The sequence below is a fragment of the Rattus norvegicus genome, chromosome 7 (assembly GCF_021556685.1).
Source record: "Rattus norvegicus strain SHRSP/BbbUtx chromosome 7, alternate assembly SHRSP_T2T, whole genome shotgun sequence".
Taxonomy (NCBI): Eukaryota; Metazoa; Chordata; class Mammalia; order Rodentia; family Muridae; genus Rattus; species Rattus norvegicus.
In genome coordinates, this window is record NC_141540.1 from 25,528,676 (window position 1) to 25,549,448 (window position 20,773).

Sequence of the window (20,773 nt, forward strand, 5' to 3'; positions counted from 1 at the left end):
CATGCTGGACCAAGCAGGTTCCTGCCACTGACTGCTCCTACATTCCTATATCCAGAGGCACTATGCAGTTTACTCTTGGGCCAGGGATGTGGGAAGAGTTGGGCGGAAGGGGCGGTGTGTCCTGTGATCTCAGGATTGTCCGCATTTCTGGGTGTTCAGCACTCTCCACCACGGGATTTTGGTGCAGGTTTCCTGATTGCTTTCATCTCCCTTATACAATGTTTATATTTCCTGGGAGATATTATAGAAAATTTGATGTTTATCCCATTAATTTGTTTAACATTCTCATCCACAGAAGAGTATAATTTAGTGGTAACTAAATATTTAAAAACAAGTATATACATTGGGTAATTTTTGCATGATGAACTTGGAATTCACAGAGTTGGAAACACAGTCTAAAGTGAAAGTATAATTGCCTTTGTATCTCAGTCTAACTGGGAAGTAATTATGATGCCCAGTCCCCATGAGAATGCAGAGATCCATCCCTGCCTGATAGCCGTGGGACATCAGATGGTGAAACCACACCTCAATAAAGAAGGTTCTTAAGAGTTGAGAGTTTGAGATCACTCTTTTATTCACCAGAATACATCAATAGTATCCAGATGCAGGTAGTCAATATATACAGTTTGTATCCTTATCAAAATAGCAAATCAAATGAATGAACAAAACAACAATGAATAAATAACAAAACTTCAAATGAATATAAGGAAAACCAAATAACCAAAGTAATCAAAAGTCAAACCAAAATGTAAACAGAGGAATTGTCCTAAGCATTCTTTTGATGCTCATTTGCAGAATTGACTTATAGCCAATGACTTGCCTTGGAAACACAGTAGACAAGCAGTTACTGATGGTAATAATCTTTTCAAGGGGAATGTAAGTAGGTCTGCCTTGTTGGAGTGAGGGTATGAAGGACAAAGCCATCCAATACTGAGTATAAAACATATGACAGTCTTTGACTCAAAGTTTTTCCAATGTTGTGGACTGATCTCCATGAAACTCTTCTGGGTGACCCTTCAGGACAAGTACAAATGTACATGTGCACACTCTTCCTGGATGCTCAGCAGTTCTCAATTGATGTGCATCAGCTCTTCTCTGAGTCCTTCCAAATGTGCACGCTTGCTCGGGAGAGCCGAGATGAAAGTATGGCCTATTCAATCCAAAGAAATCAAACTAAAGTAGGAAAATGCAGCCCACAACTGCTATGGATATTAAGGATGCGATGTAATAGTGGTGTATTTGTTGTGCACACTTAGACTCCTCCTGTGGCACTGCTCTCCAAGGGAGATCTTGTTCTGGTCTATGCCATGTTCGAGTTTCGCTGGAGAATTTTAGACCTAGCAGAGCAAGGGAAAAAAGGATTAGTGAGGGTTTGTTGATTCAGCTCTCCCTCTTACGTCAGCTCTATTCGGTTGGACAATCCAGCATTACCTGTCAACTGAGGTCATTTCCTGCATCCCCAAGTGTCATAGAGTAAATGGGCTTCGATTTATATATCAGCTTTTAAAAACAGCTAGAAATCGAACTGTGGACTATGCACAGTACTGGAATCAAAAGAAAAATGAGCATATTTTGTCACTGGTCCAGGTATATTATATTGAATAACAACATTGTGGCTATGTCTGAATCTGAGTTCAAGAGAGATATGAGCAACCTAGAATACCATGTGGATGTCTTATGGAGAACCTGCTCAGAATTGAAGTGAAGGTTCAGATTATTTTTGCAGTGAAGGAACCTGCCTAGGTTCCATTTGTAACCACTGTATCTGTAAATACACAGAGAAACCATCTCACATCAAAACCATGGGCACTGCATACATCCTGTAATCACTGAGAATGGGCTCCGTGTAAATCTTCCCAGTGTACACACTGAGCATTAAAGGTGATGGTGGTGTACAAACAGAACAGAACCCCTGTATGTGTATAGTCATTGTAAGGCAATTTGTGAGAGAACAGAAAAGAAAATGTTCTCAGAGTTTACCACAGAGGTAAGAGAAAGAAGAAGTAGAAAATACCAAGAAATCTTGAAGATCACATATATTGCATCATGGACAAAATCCATATAAACTGTACCAGAATAATACTCTGAGTAGTTCTTTAGCTGACTGAGGCTGAAACCATGTAGGTGGTCAGTCACCCACAAAGGATAGTTATATAGGACAGGAAACCCAACTGGCTTCTGCCAGCCTATGTTCCTACCTGATCTCAAAGATGTCACAATTCTTCTACACTGTTTCTCCCAAGTCACTTTCCTGGGTGATCAGTTCTCTCTGCTTCAGAGTGTCCTGCATTGTTTCCTCTAATCCTTCCTTATTCTGGTCATTAGATGAGTGTAATGTCAGTGGAGGCATGCATACCTGTGTGCACATACAAACACACACAGACACACAGAAACACTAATACACACTCCCAAACACAGAACACATGTGTGTTCACACAATATAAGCATAGTACATTGCAGTCAAGTGTTTACTTTCTGAGGTAATCCTTAATATAAAGACCCCCCAGGATTCTCTGAAGGCATAAAAACAAATGTTGAGTGGGATATGTACATAGCAGGTATAGCCTATAGCCTATAAACAACTCAGTCAGTGTTGTGCTGTCCTCCCATAAACCAACATAGAATCATGGTCCTTGCCTTATTCCCCAATCTGGCTTAGCTCGTTCCCAAGGCTGTGTAGAGCAGGCTTGTTTCCCAGCAAAGGATCATATGTTGGTGGTGGATTAGACTCTGTTCTTGGCCACTGTTTCAGGCTTGCCCCCAAAGTGTGCAGCTTCTTCTAATAGCAGCTCTCTTTACCTTAACTTGAATGACTTCGTGCCCAAGGCTATTGGAACAGAATCATAGGAAATCTCCATACCCAGGATACAAATGAACAGTTTTTCTCCCCATAATGTGATTGTGTCACAGATATTTTGAGTAAGTAAGTAAATGCTTGCATGGATTATCTTACACTGAGTCATAATGCATGGAATGGCCCCACCGTATAGTACATTTTCACTCCCTTAGCTGATGGACGTCTGGACAGATTCTCCTTCAGGGCTGCTCGGGGACTACCACAGCACTGATGAGCCCTAGTTGCTCTGTTGACACCTACTCCTTGTTCTGTAATCTTTGGGTCAACTAAAACTTCTGTTCCAATTTCTGTACATGGCTTCTCATAGGCCTACCTGTTCTTACACTACCAGACCTGTCTTAAGATCCTCATTCCTCCTATCCCCCACTGAGGCTGACTTTAACTCAGAGAAAATGATGTTGACTAACAGCCCTTGCAGAATGCTACACAGATAACACAGGGGATGCTTTAGGTTATTTGTGCATCTAAAGCTGCTCCTGAACCTGCCCTGTTCTTGAACCACAGCACAGCTATGGGGCTTCTGCTGGATGCCAATACAACTCCATGCAACTCAATTTCTCAGTGAATACAATCCAAGCCAGACTCCAAGGTGAAGTTGTACTGTGCCAAGGTAGCTGGAAAGAAATGGGAGCAGGCAATGTGTAAAACAAGCTTGGAGAAGACACAGTGAGTGACATAACCTTTCAGTGGGCTTTCACAATTCACAAAGGACAAAGAAGGAATATAAACTCATGGATTTTATAGAGAAGCCTCCCCCTTACCTCCGTGTACTCCATTCCTTTAATGTGCTCCAAAGGATTTCAATGCAGATTGGTAGGTTTGCCCCTAATACCGTTAAAATTGAACTTTACAAGTGCTTTTGTGTCCTTTTGCTGTACAGAGCTAGGAGGAGAGGCCAAAATGATTGGGCTGCTGTATTTGATGTTTCATGACGCAAAGTGAACTCTCAGAGTGGTTTTCTCAGTAAACTTGGAAATAGGCAACACAGTTATATTTTTGCACAAACTAAAACACAAATACACACACATGCACACACACACACATTCACACACACACACACACACACACACACACACACACACACACACAAACACACACACACTAAGGAAAACATACCTTTTATCCAGCAGGTTTTCTGTTGAATGAAGAATTAGTGGGAGCTATGTTATGTACAAGTCTCTTACAGTCAAGCAGGCTGTGCTGCCCTGGCCTGTACTCATTTCCACTTCAGGAAATCTTGCTATGCAGATACTTGCTGGACCTACAAGTAAGTTACAAACTCTGCACAGATAAACTAAACAACACATCACCAAATTCCCAAGACAGAAGAAAAGCCTCCAGCAAGCTCCATGTTGACTCATCATAGGCCCCTCACTAAAACTACCCTGCTTCCCTCATAGAAGACCTTGGAAGCATCAGAAGAAGACAGTGACTCATGGTCAGTACCCAGGAACTTTTCATCACATTATAATTCATGTGATATTAAAACAACCTCAACATCAGTCAGAAGGAGGCAAAAGAAAAGGCTACAGTGACTTTGCTGAAATGCTGCACCCTGTACAACACTGAGAGGGAATTTATCCTGAAGAATGCCATGCCCATGATATAGTCAGCAAAGCAATGTCAGCAGAGGGATGCACTATAGGATTCCATGCACGATCATGGTTAAGGCAATAAGACAGACCAGAATCTTCCAGGGGGATACCTCTATTAAGGTAAAGTTACAAAATCTAATCCTTACTTTTAAAATAGCTGAATGGTTTAGCTATTCAGAATGTGTTGAGACAAATAACAGATGTGGCAACACCTGGAACTGGACAGGTGATGCAAAGACTGCTGACCAGCACAAAACAGGAAGATTTAGGTTTGTTGAGAGACCTAGGCTCAAAGGACTAAGTTAGAGAATGACTGGACAAAATTGTATGTCATTAACTGGCCTCCCTGAATACCCACAAATTACAGGTCACCACAGCAATGCATACACACACACACACACACACACACACACACACACACACACACGAAAAACCATAAGTCGGCAGAAAACAATGAAGATTCCATCATGCTGGAGGAAGATCATAATATAGATTATTCAAAGCAGGTATTTTAAGAGAGAATCACTAACTCAGCTAATTTTCCCTAGAGGAATAAAAAGGCCTAGATAGCACTCTTCTTGGTCAGAATGTGGGGTATATATGGAGAACTTTGTTCTTGAAGTCTCAAATCTCTCATGCCTATCCTCACCTTTTGAAACCCTTTCCACATCCCTGCTCTTCTAACCAACTTCAGAGTATAAGATGCAGATATGAAATGTCCAGCAGCACTTAAACAAAATAGGACTGACATGCTGCTACTCAGGTTCTGTCAGGTACCCAAGATGTATGAAGCATGAAGAGACCATCTTCATATATAGGGAAAAGGGGATAGAAAGAACAAAAGGCACCAAAAGATGACAATGAGAACCATTTATTTGGCATTTCCACCAGGCTCTCCTCCTTGCAAACTACTTACTTCCTGGAATCTCACAAGATCCCTGTAAAGCAAATGAACTACAGGCATTTGCCTCATCCCTCAAAGCTCTGTGCTAGTCTAAAGAGGGGCTCCCACATAGCACCCTCCTCCACACATAAAGGCATGTAGTGCTGTGATGTAGTCAGCCTATCTCCCGTAATAAACTGCAGATTCTAGAATAGCAGGGGCATTTGCCTTCCAAATATGCAGTTTCTTCAAAAAGGCTACCCCAACAGAAAGCCTTGTAAACGATCACATAAATGAACACTTGGATGAGACATAGGTCAGTACATGGATAAGTCAATGGACAGTTACATTCGTTTGTCTATGTTTATGGTTAGACATGAGGGCAACCTGACCTTGAGGTCTAATCCTACCTGCAACTGCTTGGCTCTGGGGACACAGATGTTCATTCCGGCCTCTTCACAGAACCTCTTTGCCTCCACACAGGATGCTGGCAGAACAGTCTGCTCCACCATCAGTTTTTTGTTCTCATACAGCAAAATCTTTATATTGTTCTTCTATGGAGTCCGTTCACGCAGGAGCTGGAAGTGCCTGATGCTGAACCATAAACAAAAAATGGTAAATACCAGCCAGCTTCTATCTGCCTGTCTCTCCTGCAAGTACAATCATCCCTTCAAGGGTCCTCATCCTCCAACATCCCCAGAGTAGAGCCACACTATACAAGTCAGCACCAATTAAAGGCAGTCAAATCCAGAGTCCAAATTCAATATGAATCAAAGTACTTCTGAAAATCCTGACACTGAGTGTTTATATAAATCAAGGAAGAAGAAATGGTACATATGGGAGCTTATATGTCCATGGTATGCTAAAACCACCTGCAGGTAGAGGGCAAATCCCCTCTGAGGGTGATAGAAGACCCAGTAGCTATACAATCTTTCCATGTGTTTCTCATGGATCATAAATCTTTAAATCTCATGTCAGAGTCCTAGAGGTTCAGAGTTGATTGATATTCCCACCATGGTGCAAATCTTTTCTATCTAGAGAATCCTTAATGGGTAAAAATAACAATCGGAGGGTTTTCTACACTCTTCACATGTAGAACAACTAAGTCCAAGAGTTACAAATCCAAGACCCTTGCCACGAGGCAGGCTTCCTGTTAAGAGTTAGACACTGCAGAACCAGAGCCCTGACTTTTGTTCAAAGTCATAGCTGGACAGAAGCATTCCCTGCCAAGTGCTGGGGTTTCATCTCTGTCAGTGACTCACTGTAGGAATTGTTCTCTTGTATGAGCTCCTTGTACTTCTCCATGGCGTCACATATTGAGTTGTTCATTTAATGCACAGCCATCATTCTCATCCCACGTTCAGATTGAAGTATAGGCAATTCAACATCCAGCCTGTGGTAGGGCATGGCCCATGGAAAAAATAACCATCTGAGCTCATGAACTCAGAATTAGATGAAATGTAAATAAAAAATATCCAATAAAAAATTAAAATTTAAGGAATGGGGGTGAGGGAAGCATGTGGTAATCTCTAAGACCAGAGCAAAAACACAACAGTGAAACCCCAAGCATGATTCTTCCATAGAAAATATTTCTATGCAAATCAGCAAACAATTATTTTGAAATAAGAACTCCTTAAGAACCTGGGGAGATATGGCTCTGCAGACTCTCTGTATAGGAGTGGGCAGAGCCTGAGAACTGCCTGCTTGGGAATTACAAGTATCAAGGGTTTGTTTCCAAAGCGACTGTTTCTAGGTCACAATAAACCATTCATAGATAGCTAAAAAAATGAAAAGTAAAAAAATAAATAAAGTTCAAATCGGGCAAAAAATAGGTGAAATCAGACTGTTCTCTGTATTATATTACTTAAAGCCAGTATATATCACAGACTTGCTCCTTTGAACTGGGTCCTATTGGTGCTGATTAAACTTATTATCCTGGGTACAGGACAATAGAGCCAGGGTACCAATTGGAGGGAGCTGACCTTCAAGAGTTGGCCAGGTGAGCATGAAGGCATTGACTAGTTCTGTAAGAAGTTTCCTCAAGTTTGTGCCACAACCTTAGGTCCAACAGAAAGTGGCAATGACATTTCTTTTGTTTTGAAAGCAGGGATTCTCAATCATTGTTTCCTATCGTTACATGAATTCCCAGAGGGCATAAATACTTTTGACAGGGCAGAGGATTTATAACATCTCCTTCCCTCCAGAGAGTCCTATCTTCCACCAAGGTAAATAGAAGGTGCAAAGTGCTCTATTGATCAATGTGGGCCTCCACAGACTCATCACTATCATGACCTATAAACTGTTCATCAAACAAATCCTCAGAGCCCATCAAAGGTCCCCAGATGTCCTGATCCTGAGCAAAACACTCACAAATACTTTCACATACATGTATACCAACCCATATTTAAGTACAATTAGAATGCCAACTATATCCAGGGAGGTGCCTTAGAATCAGTGAACAATGAACAGATTCAGGGTAAAAGAGTGATGACATGCAGGCATTTCATTCACACTCCTAGATGCAGCAAATGTGACCAGGTCCTTCCAGCTGTTGACAGAACCAATCCAACTCCAAGCACCTCAGGCTCAAGTACAAAAGAGCTTGACCCTAAGCCCACAGCACCTAGCTTATCTCAACAGGCCACACCTGCCAAGGCTCTTTGAAATCCAGGATGAGGAGTGAAAAACTCTCTTGATGTAAAGAAATCTTGGGTTAGCAGAGAGAGCACAAGACAGTGAACAGGTGACTGGGCATAATGACTACCTATAGTCCCAATCATCATAGATATAAAGGTCCAGGATTTGAGAAAGTACATCCCTCTGGAATTTACACTTCTGGGTTTCAAATTTTAGTTCTTCCAATTTCTTTAGACGCTTCTCTTGCTTACTGATATCATTTCAGGATGATGCCTTCCTACCGAAACCTGTAGATAGATAAACACAAGTGAAATTGCATATTTGATGGCCCAGGGGAGGAAAAGACCATTCTGAGTCCCAGAAAGGAGGTTGAGGAAATGGAAAGGCTGGAGACTATATGATTCCCTGAAATAGCAGAAAAGCTTTCTTCAAACTGGACTCTTAAGCTATGTCCTTCTTCCCAATCTTCACTGCCATACATAAGTCACACTCACTATTAGAGGACCCCTTGCCCTGAAAGCCATAAGCTGCCTCAGACATCCAGACATGGGACATTGTCATCTCATATCAGATGTGGTACAGGTAAATCCTGGAGTTCCTAATGCTTAGAACCATCAATCTCTAATGAGTGTGTTCAAACCCAAAGTGTCTGAGATCTTAGTTCATGACTAGGGGTGCATCCTTCCTTGTTCTTATCATCAGAGACTTATGTAACCTACAGTAATCTAGAGGATGAAGTGCTTCAACTCCCAACCATGAATGGTCCCATTGTTAATCTCATCATGCCTCCTCCTGGCATGTATTGGCAGTCGAAATTACAAAGCTCCCAGAAAAAAAGCTGCAGGCTTGCCAATTCTTGGCTCTCTGTCAAACTAATCATCAGAACTCTGGACTCTTGGTCTGTCATTGAGAAATCCCAAGGTTCTTTGTTGCAAGGCCTACTCCTGGAAGGAACGTCTCAAACCTATCTCCTCAAGGATGTTCCCCAACTCTGCCCTGGACTCACCAAGCCTTCCCCAGAACGATTTCATTCTTCCTTTTTTACTAGACAGGAGTTCTGCATCCTTCTGCCTTTTTCTGGTCTCTCCTTGATCTCTACTCTCTTTTCGAACTAGCCTGAGCAGCTGGCGAAACATGCCTGTTTGTGAACCCAAAGGGAACTGAAGGAATATGCCAAAGGCAGTTGGTGTCACCACAACACTGGTGACATCCCAGAAGATTCTAGTGCTGTCTTAGAGACAAGAGATTTTCCTAGGAAAGGCTTACTGATGATGTTACTGCGAGGTTCTGTGGCCTACCTGCTAACTAGCTCTCCGCAAATTGATCAGTTTCTGTAGGGGCCTTTCCCTGCAGTCTCTCATGTGACTCAGGGAAAACCCTTTGACAACCTCTACTCCAAAGCTAGATATTTCTCTCTGCTTCATTGGAAGTCATCAATTCTCTTAATGGGAAGAGTTGGTTACAACCCTGAATTGATAAGAGATTTTTGTTAGCACCCAAATCTCTAGGGAGCATGGATAAGGGAGATTTTTCTTAAAAATAAATCTACCACCTGAGACAACGCATGTGACATAAATTTTGAATCCCAAGGTTTTCCCTGTTTTCTAGAGGCCAATAGCTTTCTCCTATACATTTGGCTATATAAAATCTGGTAATATTTGCTTAATGTGCAGTCCTAGACAGCTGGCATTGTTTCCATATACACATCTATGTATTTCACAAAATCAATGGTCTATAATCCTACTTTTTGAAATAATCACTCCCTTTTCTTGGGATCGTAGGGATCAACTACAGGGCATATATAAAATTATAACTTTATGTCTCTTTTATATATTAAGTTGGACATCCTCCCTTTCTCAAATATAAAAAGACAATTAAATGGGACATCAGTAAGCAAACGTCAGCCTGGACCCTGTGTTACTACATTGTAACCACATAGCCATTACTTCTCAAATATCATTCTTCCTGAATTTCCAAGTCTAGGCATGAGAATATTGGGGCTGCACCAGGATCTTTTACTCGTAGCAAACATAAGAATCAGGAGGATGGGCAGGGAGTGGAATGTCCTGAATTAGGAGGTCATAGTTCTAGAAGGTTATCCTTTGCTCTCAGCAGAGCCGACATTTTTTCAACCATTCCTCACCCTCTGCCACAGGACCAGAGACTTCCCCAAACAACTGGCTGGCCTTGCTAAAAGTCCTGGCTTGGCTTCTCTTTGTAGAATAAGACATTCAGAGTCCTTGAGAACCCACCAAGAAGTCTCCTCCACAAAGGCCCCTTGTTGTCAAAGGAAAATGTTCTTGCAGAATCCTGCCATGGCAGCAGGAATTTCAACTAGGCTGCTTTTAGGTCCAGCTCACTGAGGGCAGGCCTGAGGCCCAGGTGTATCTGTGGAAAGTAGCAGCACACACTACCTCACAGCTCTCTCTCTCTCTTGGATGCAACTGCTAGAAGTGTAATACGATTTTTATTTCTTTGTTTGTTTATTAGAAATACCTACAAATATGATTAAAGTTGCAACATGCCTTCAATTCCAGCATGCAGAATTTTGTTAAATCATTGTTGTTCCTGTTTTATGTTTGGTTTTGTTTTTAGTCCCCTCAGCAAATTTCTCTGTACCTAGACTGTTAAGCACATGCTCTGGAGGGACCTATTATTCAAGTTAGGCAAAGCTTTTGTTCTTACCAACCACTCCATAGATGATCCCATTACTTACTTTCAAATAAGAAAACAGTCATAGAGAAGTAAGTTAACCTGTATGCTATCACAGAAGAAACACATCATGATTGTGGAATTGCACCCGAATCTTTTGTATTTCCTAGTTTTTTTTTTTTAATTTTAACTTTTTTATTGGATTTTTGGTGGGTACATTTCATTTGTTTTAAATCTAAAAGGTATCCTTTATAGCTCTCCTCTCATTTACAAAGAAGAATTTCACCTGTAATTGTTACTCCAGATCGTTTGGTCACTGGCTTAGATATTACCTTGCTCTGTTTCCTTGCCTTAAGCTGTGCTAGAAGCAGGCTCAAAGGTTCGGGACTCAACAAATAATGAATTCCACTACATCTGGATCCCTAGTCTCACAGACAGGAAGGGACTGTATTTCCATTAACTATTTAAAAAACAAACAAACAAAACAAAAACAGACGCAGTTGTTCTCAAGTATATTAAAGTGTGGATCGTGGTAATATAGTTATATTATATAATATACCTGGCATTCATCTTTCTCCAAATCCTAAAATTTCTTTTTTTGTTCACATTTTCTTTTTTTGATTGCTTCTTAGTAATTTTTATCTTGTTTTTTTAATTTTAGTTTTTTTCATAGATATATTTCTTTATTTACATTTCAAATATTATTCTCTTACCTGGTTTCCAGTCCATAAGCCCCCATCCTGTCTCCCTCCCCGATATGGACAGTCTCCCAAACCACTCCCCTTACAACTCCCCGACATTCCCCTGCACTGAGGGTCCAACCTTGTCAGCACCAAGGGCTTCCCTTCCACTGGTGCCCCAAGAAGGCTATTCTCTCCTACATATGCAGGTGGAGCCCTGGGTCAGTCCATGTATAGTCTTTTGCTATTGGTTTAGTTGGTTGGCATTGTTGTTCTTATGGAATTGCAAGCACCTTCAGCTCTCTCAATCCTTCCTCTAATTTCCACAAGTGGGGTCCTGTTCTCAGTTCAGTGGTTTGCTGCTAGCACTGACCTCTTTATTTGACATACCCTGATGTATCTCTCAGGAGAGATCTATATCTGGACCCTTCCAGCAAGCACTTTTTAGCTTCATCAATCTTATCTAGTTTTGGTGGATATACATACTTACACACACACACACACACACACACACACACACACACACACACACAAACACACACACACACACACACACACACACATATATGGGGGGGCATGTGCTGAGCAGGCTCTGAACGGTCGTTCCTTTAGTCTCTGTTTTAAACTTGGCCTCCATATCCCCTCCTATGGATATTCTTGTTCCCCCTTTTAAGGAGTAGAAGCATCCACATTTTGGTCATCCTTCTTCTTGAGCTTCCTGATGTCTGTAGATTGCATCTTGGGTAATTCGAGGTTTTGGGCTAATATCCACTTATCAATGAGTGCATACCATGTGTGTTATTCTGTGATTGGGTTACCTCACTGAAGATGATATTTTCTAGTTCTTTCCATTTGCCTATGAATTTCATGTAGTCATTGTTTTTCATAGCTGAGTAGTACTCCATTGTGTAGACATACAACATTTTTCAAATCTATTCATCTGTTGAAGGGCATCTGGGTTCTTTCCAGCTTCTGACTATTATAAATAAGGCTGCTATGAATAGAGCAGAGTATGTGTCTTTATTGTATGTTGGAGCATCTTATGGGTACATGCCCAGGAGAGGTATAGCTGGGTGCTCAGGTAGAAGAGTGTCCAATTTTTTGAGGAACCTCCAGACTGATTTCCAGAGTGGTTGTACCAGTTTGCAATGCCAGCAACAATGGAGGAGTGTTCCTCTTTCTCCACATCCTCGCCAGCATCTGTTGTTACCTGAGTTTTTGATCTTAGCCATTCTGACTGGTGTGAGGTAGAACCACAGGGTTGTTATGATTTGCATTTCCTTGATTACTAAGGATGTGGAACATTTCTTTAGGTGCTTATCAGCCATTCGATATTCCTCAGCTGAGAATGTTTCGTTTAGCTATGTACTCTATTTTTTAATAGGGTTATTTGGCTCTCTAGAGTCTGACTTCTTGTGTTCTGTGTATATTTTGGATATTAGCCTTCTATAAGATGCAGGATTGGTGAAGTTTTTTTCCCAATCTGTTGGTTGCCATTTTGTCCTTATGACAGTGTCCTTTGCCTTACAGAAGCTTTGCAGTTTTATGAGGTCCCATTTGTCGATTCTTGATCTTAAAGCATAAGCCATTGGTCTTTTGTTCAGGAAATTTTCTCCAGTGTCCATGTGTTCGAGACTCTTCCCCCACCTTTTTTCCTATTACTTTGAGTGTATCTGGTTTGATGTGGAGGCCCTTGATCCACTTGGACTTAAGCTTTGTACAGGGTGATAAGAATGGGTCAACTTGCATTCTTCTACATGCTGACCTCCAGTCGAACCAGCACCATTTGTTGAAAATTCTATCTTTCTTCCATTGGATGGTTTTAGCTACTTTGTCAAAGATCAAATGACCATAGGTGTGTGGGTTCATTTCTGGGTCTTCAATTCTGTTCCACTGATCTGCCTGCCTTTGTGCCAATACCATACAAACTATTGCTCTGTAATACTGCTTGAAGGCAGGGATGGTGATTCCCCCAGAAGTTCTTTTATTGTTGAGTATAGTTTTTGCTATCGTGGGTTTTATGTTATTCCGAATGAACCTGCAAATTGCTCTTTCTACCTCTTTAAAGAATTGCATAGGAATTTTGATGGGGATGACACTGAATCTGTAGATTGCTTTAGGCAAAATGGCCATTTTTACCATATTCATCCTGCCAATTCATGAGCATGGGAGATCTTTCCATCTTCAGAGATCTTTTTCAATTTCTTTCTTCAGAAACTTTAAGTTCTCATCATACAGATCTTTCATTTTCTTGGTTAAAGTAATAGCAAGATATTTTACATTATTTGGGACTATTGTGAAGGGTGTCATTTCCCTAATTTCTTTCTCAGCCTGTTTATCCTTTGAGTAGAGGAAGGCTACTGAATTGTTTGAGTTAATTTTATACCCTGACACTTTGCTGAAGTTGTTGATCATGTTAAGTAGTTCTCTGGTGGAACTCTTGGGGTCACTTAAGTATACTACCATATCATGTTCAAATATTAGTATTTTGACTTCTTCCCATCCAATTTGTATCCCTTTGACCTCCTTTCATTTTCTGATTGCTCTCTGGTTAGGACTTCAAGTACTGTATTGAATAAGTAGGGAGACAGTAGGCAGCCTTGTCTAGTCCTGGATTTTAGTGGAATTGCTTCAAGTTTCTCCCAATTTAGTTTGATGTTAGGTACTGGTTTGCCATAATTTGCTTTTACTATGTTTAGATATGGGCTTGAATTCTTGATCTTTCCAGGACTTTATTCATGAAAGGGTGTTGAATTTTGTCAAACGATTTCTCACCATCTAATAAAATAATCATGTGGTTTTTCCTTTGAGTTTGTTTATATGGTGGATTTCGTTGATGGATTTCTGTATATAAAACTATCCCTGCATCCCTGTGATGAAGCCTACTTGATCTTGATGGATGATCCTCTTGACATGTTCTTTGATTCGGTTTGCAAGAATTTTATTGAGTATCTTTGCATCAATATACATAAAGGAAATTGGTCTTAAGTTCTCTATCTTTGTTGTATCTTTGTGTGGTTTAGATAAAAGAGTAATTATGGCTTTGTAGAAGGAATTTGATAGTGCTCCCTCTGTTTCGAATTTGTGGAATAGTTTGGATACTATTGGTATGAGGTCTTCTATGAAGGTCTGATAGAATTCTGCACTAAACCCATCTGGTCGTGGGTCTTTTTGGATGGGAGACTTTTAATAACTGCTTCTTTTTCTTTAGGAGTTATGGGGTTGTTTAGATGGTTTATTTGTTCTGGATTTAACTGTGGTGCCTTGTATCTGTCTAGAAAAATTGTCCATTTCCTCCACATTTTCCAGTTTTGTTGAATATAGGTTTTTGTAGTAGAATCTGATGAGTTTTTTTAATTTCCTCAGATTCTTTTGTCAGGTCTCCCTTTTCATTCCTGATTTTGTAATTTGGATATACTCTCTGCCCACATTCTTGAACCAAGAGGAAATTGCCTAGTACCATCTATGCTCCCTGAGCAAAGGGACCTAGGAGCAGTCAGGGGCAGAACCCTTCCAGTTTCTGCCTGGGCGGAGAGCTAAAATCCAGTCATCAGGAGTGCCTACATACCTGAGAGCAGAGGTATGATCTACTCTTCCGTGCCAAGAAATCCACCAGGTTTTCAGGTCTCACAAACTCAGGAGCACCTTTATGTTCACAGATCCGGCTAAAAGAAAGCAAGTCTACAGGAGTGCTGACACACAGGCCTACAGAAGAGTCAAGCCGCTGTCAGAGACAGTAAGACAAGAGAACACCAGAGACATCCTGATGGCGAGGCAAGTACATGAACCTAAGCAACAGAAACCAATACTCCTTGGCATCACCAGAGCCCAGTTCTCCCAGCAAAGCAAATACTGGATATCCAAATACACCGAAAAAGCAAGATTTGGATTTAAAATTACATTTTATGATGACTGAGGACTTTAAGAAAGACATAAGAAACTCCCTTAAAGAAATACAGGACATTGGGGCTGGGGATTTAGCTCAGCGGTAGAGCGCTTACCTAGGAAGCGCAAGGCCCTGGGTTTGGTCCCCAGCTCTGAAAAAAAGAACCAAAAAAAAAAAAAATACAGGACAACACAAGTAAACAAGTAAAAGGCCTTAAAGAGGAAACACAATAATTCCTTAAAGAATCTGGGCTAACTGGCTAGCCTCTGCTCTTCAACCAGGCTCACTGGCTAGCATCTGCTCTTCAGCCAGGCTCACTGGCTAGCATCTGCTCTTCAGCCAGGCTCACTGGCTAGCATCTGCTCTTCAGCCAGGCTCACTGGCCTACGGGACCCTAGCACATTGCTTACCAATCGGCTCATGACTACCTGGCTGCACTGACTCCTTAAAGCCATTCTCTAGAAAGAGCACAAAAACCAAAGAGAAACACCACTGGGACCTTTTCCCATGGGCTCCGCTTAAGTTTAAGCAATTTTGTTATTTCTTTTAAAATGTGAAATACAATTTCTGCTACTCATATGGCCAAGATAGCTGGGCAGTAATCATTGCTTTATGGAATTTGATCCTTTATTTTATTACGAGGTTATCTTTATGCTGTATGATGTATCTTTAGAAAACACAACACTAAATTCCTAAAATCTAGATGTTTTAAGACATCAGTTCATGGAGAAACATAAGTGCTTACCTATCTAGACTGGCCTCTTTTGCTATACTGCAGGTACAATCAAGTTTCCACACTACTTCCATGATTTTCAAGAATGGTTAAGACAAAAATAAGTTGAACATAATGGACAGAAAGGGGATTCTGTCAAGTTGTCTTATGTGGAACAAGATACCAAGATATGACTGGTAAACCTAAAACCAACTGTTTCAGAGACCAACAAAACTTACAGAAAATACATACTTTCTTATCATTCCTCTGCCTCGGCGGTAAGTAATTTATTGAGCACCTACTATGATCCTAGCACTGTGCATCTAGGGGTGTAATGTTGAATTAAAAGTTGATAAAAAGCTTCATTAAGGAATAAAGAAAAATGAAACATATCTGAAACTCAGAATTCAATATAAGCAGCACCACCATTTCTCAACTGGTGATTTCTGAAAAATTCATCATTTTTTCCATGTGCTTCTACAGAAATGATACTCAGTCTTGATTTTGTAAGTCATAAATAGGCAAGTCATACTTCTTTCTTGGCTCCCACAACTGTCAAAGGGAACAACACCGTCGCTGTACATTGGGCTTCCCTATTAATCCTGCTTTGAATGGTAATAAATTCTAGACTTTTAAATGTGAAAACAGGTCACCAAAAATGCTTGAGGGGAAAGGTTGTTAAAATTACCCAAACTGGTCTATTCTCTAAAACTTTCACATAGCATTTTACTGATAACACAATGCAAATTCACCACAAATATTTAACCAATAAAAACAGAAATATTGACTAGCTCTGCAAATCAATAATCATATATACTTGAAAACAACTTTCATGGAAACAAACAACGTACTAGGAGGAAAGATACATCACTAAAAACTACACAAGCAACAACAAAAAAAAAGACACTACACTTCTTGGTTTAAAAGTTAGTGATACACTTGATCTTTAAAGACAGGCAATGTACTTGATCTTTAAGCCCTTTAACTGTGCCCTGTCCACATAGAAACTGAAGCAGTGGATGACAAGGCTAGATGCAGTTTCACAACAGCCTCTTACACAGCATCAAAGTGGTCTATTTCATTAGATGGTTCCAGGATGATAACACAGACACTTTCACAGTTCCTGAGCACTTCTGAGTTCAAATACCACCAGTGCCAAGCTCTGTGCTGTTGACACATTCTGACCTGTCTCCTAAGGTTGTCAGCCACGAAAAGGACAGGTTAGCACCAGACACTGTTCACTGACCTATCCTAAACCCCGCTTCGTTTCTGAAAAAGCAACATTCCATGCTTGCTCCCTATCTGAGGAAGCCAAATGGTTGATCTGGCTCATGGCTCTACTTTTCTTGGCTCATCAACTTTCTTTTCCCACTTCAACTGCAACTAAGCTGCAATATTTGAAGAAAACCACCATAAACTCTGAGTGTCACCTCTTGAAATTTAAAATTCATGAAACAAGTCATGGCTTTCTAAACAGCACCATGGAAAACAAACAAAACCAAGCAAAACCATCCCAAAGGAACTTGCTGATCCGGAGGCCTGCTTATAGCAGGTAGGAAAGAATTAAAATATGCAGAACTGTAATCTCTCAGAGCTTTTGAGGCTAAAAAAGGAAATCTGTGTTTATGTTCCCTTTCTCCAAGTAATCATTTGCAAGGGGCAGTCAATTACAAAGTAGATCAGAAGAAATCTATTAAATAATATATGTTCATTGCCTGCGGTTTTAAGAAGATATTTTCACACGATCCCTGTCCTTTAACACAAAATAGAAACCTTACAGGGAGTGTGCCACCAGGATAAGCTACCTCTCAAAAGCCTGTCCTACCCTGGCAGGTACAAGGCCATTTAATTCCAAGTCAATCTGGAGAGAGGTGACAGCTCCAAGTTCCTCTGAGGATGTCAGAGCACAGCTCTCATGCACATTCCAGATCACCTCTCCATTCTTTCCCCAAGGCCATGGGCTTTCCAATCCTTGCTTCAGCACTCCAAACATCCCTGAACCCTCCTTTCCCCTAAGCAACTGGCTCACTTTGCATCGCCTCCTTCTGCCACCACTTCCCCAGAGCGGGGAAAGTGAGCACAAGGATGCTGGCCAGTCTCCTGCCTACCTTGACGCTGCTGCTGCTCACAGGCCGCTCAGCTTGCTGTCCCTGGGGACCAGACCAGCGACCCGGCTAGGGGTCGGCCAGAGCACCATGCCTCGAGGTTCCCTGGCAGGGCTGGCCCGGACTTTTGTCCCCCGACACTGCGAGTCTGTAGTCTCTGTGGGAAACCCCGCCGCTGTCACAGCGCGCCAGACCTTGGCTAAGGCGACCGCCCTTGGCGCTACCGCGCCTTCTCGGGCTCCCGCTATCAGGGCGCCATTGGCGCTGAGGGCCCGGCCGGGGGAGGTGGGCAGGGCCCCACCTGTGGCGCCCGGGCCACACTCCGCCTTGGGCGCCCCACGACCCGCCTACACAAAGTCGCGTCCCCACGTCCCCGCTGCCTCCTCCATCGCTGCGCGAGGCCCCTCCTCCTCGCCACCTCCACCGCCTCGGCAGCTTCTTCCGCTTCTTCTTTTCTTCTTTTTTTTTTTCTTTCTATTTTTGATCCTGATGTGGCGCATGCGGCGAGCTCGCCTCCGGAACGGAGGACGTCATGCAGGCAGAATCACCTCTGGGGGCCTGCCGGGATCGGAGAGAGAGAAGAGAGAGCAGTCAGCTTGGGCGGAGGCGCCCCGGGCTGCGGGCACCTGGGGAAGGAAAACACGCCCCGCACAGGCGCCGCTGCGGGCGCCAAAAAGAACGCGCGTGCCGGCGCCCACCGCCGCGCACCACGTCCCCTCAGGCCCTGCCCGGAGCTCACCGATGAGCGCCACGTCCCTTCAGGCCCCAGGCTCACAGCCTGGCGCCTTGTCCCCTCAGGCACCGCGCTCACCGCTGAGCGCCTCCTCTCCTCAGGCCCCTCCTTCACCAACCTGCGCCGCGTCCCCTTAGACCCGGCTCCGGCGCGGGCTCGCAGCAGGGTGAGAGGGACACGTGCGCCCACTCCGCGGCGCAGGGGACACGGAGATACGCGTCGCGCCGGGCTCCGGGCTCTGCTCAGGCCCGTCAGTCCCCCCTCAGGGCTGGGTGGAGGCCCAGGGCGGCTTCTGACGGCGCCCAGGCCCACTGCCAAGTACCCGCAGCCATTGCCTCCTGAGCTTCGCACTGCCCACTACAGGCCGCGGGGACCTGTCCAGGCTTAGGCGCTGGCATTGTGGTCACTGCTCTGCTAGGCCAGCTTAGCAGGGCGCAGCCCCCACCCCACCCCGCCAGCTGTCTGTCACCTGAAGGCATCCCGAGGGGCCGCAAGCTGGCACACCCTGGAGGGGCCGCAGGTCATGGGGCCTTGGATTTAGTCCTGCACCTACTCTCCAGCCCCTCACTTGGAACCCAGTCACTTCCCCTCCTGCTCCTGGTGAGCTTCCTCAGTGAAGCAAACCCATTTCACACACAGAAATCAATCCTTTTACGTGCCCCTGGACTGTGAAACTCAACATGTCCGACTGGTCGCCAGGATCTGGGGTAGGAATGGCATGGCTGGCAGGCGTTGAGAGACAGAAGACCTCCCCAAAGTTTATTTGGTGCCTCTGGGTTGTCCCACGGAGGTTTGTTATTGTAGTCTCTTTCAACTGTGTCTTTCCTAAACCTGCCACCAGAGATGCTTGCTTGTCCAACCCCTAGTGGGTACCAACCAAATCAGGACCATCTTTTGGGATAGGATCAAAAATCAGTAATCAACGTGTCGTTCCCATATATAAAGACTTTCCTTACACCTCCATTCCTGGAGCCAAGGAAGAGTGCAAGACCACTGGGTAGTCTGGCAGAGCCATTGGCAGAGCAGCAGGACCAGTGTGCACTGTATGGCACCAGAGGCTCCACCCACTTCCCTATCCCAGGCACTCTGAGGTCCAGTCTCCTGCCTGGTTCTAGCTCCAGTTTTTCTCTCATTGTACTTCCTCTTCTGGAAAGGCACTTTCCCTGGAACCAGGAGTACCTGAGAGTTCCTTGGGACAGAACTTAGAGACCTTGCCCTCATTAGCATGATATGGTACCCAATTGCCAAGAAGTCTCTAAGGAAATGAGCTTTACATTCATAAACATGCCCACCCTTTCCCCAGATGAAACATCAAAATCCCTCCCTGTTATTCTTGGGGTGTTTTAATTCTTCTGATCCTCTGGCAGGCTTTTGTAAAAGAACTGGGAGAGTCAAATAGGGTCTACACATTAACAAATGTTTTCTTATGCATAAACAATATTTTAATTCTTTTTCCAGCACCACCCTCCATATTAACTCCTTTCATAGTTTAGCCTCAAAATATTTTTATCTTCTGAGTTTTGAAGGAACTATCAAATCAGCTTTTCATTTGCTGTATTAGATTTACAGTCATAATTGTGTTTGAATTTGTGAGAGGACAGAATGCAGAGGTCTTCCAGTAGGAGTTCTCTAATAGTGATGTTTTCAATAACCACCTAGAGGATCCTGCCTTAGGCCAAGATTTCCCACGGTGCTTCCCAGATTTTTCCACCTGGTCAACTTGGGGTATATATTCGGTAAATAAAGCTACAGAATGGGCATTCCTTCTTAACAAAAATAACCCATGCATGTGTGTTTTTTTTAATCCCGCATGTGATTTTAATAATCCCGCAGGCTTACGCACGGATCTCCGTGCTGTGTCGGTGTGGGCACTGAGAGCCCGTTCCTGTAACATGCAATTCTTGGTTCCCAACCTTTTTCTTATGCTCAGTTAAGAGTTTTTCTTCGTTACAAACAATACAGTAAGCAAGTATTTCTCCTCTTGGCCTATGCCTCTATAAGTCTAGGTTGTGTCAAGTTGACGATGTAAACTA

At 42.9% G+C, this 20,773-nt stretch overlaps 1 protein-coding gene across 1 annotated transcript; it reads right to left on the minus strand.

Annotated features, from left to right (window-relative positions):
• Positions 1 to 549: 549 nt before the first annotated feature.
• Positions 550 to 19,422, minus strand: LOC148004559 (uncharacterized). The gene is made up of 5 exons (XM_087559346.1): positions 19,396 to 19,422; positions 18,747 to 19,097; positions 18,011 to 18,565; positions 5,746 to 5,929; positions 550 to 1,337 (listed from the first exon to the last, which is right to left on the minus strand). The coding sequence occupies exons 1-3, from the start codon at positions 19,420 to 19,422 to the stop codon at positions 18,482 to 18,484; spliced, it is 462 nt and encodes a 153-aa protein (XP_087415472.1). The 3' UTR covers positions 550 to 1,337; positions 5,746 to 5,929; positions 18,011 to 18,481.
• Between the last annotated feature and the right edge of the window lie 1,351 nt (positions 19,423 to 20,773).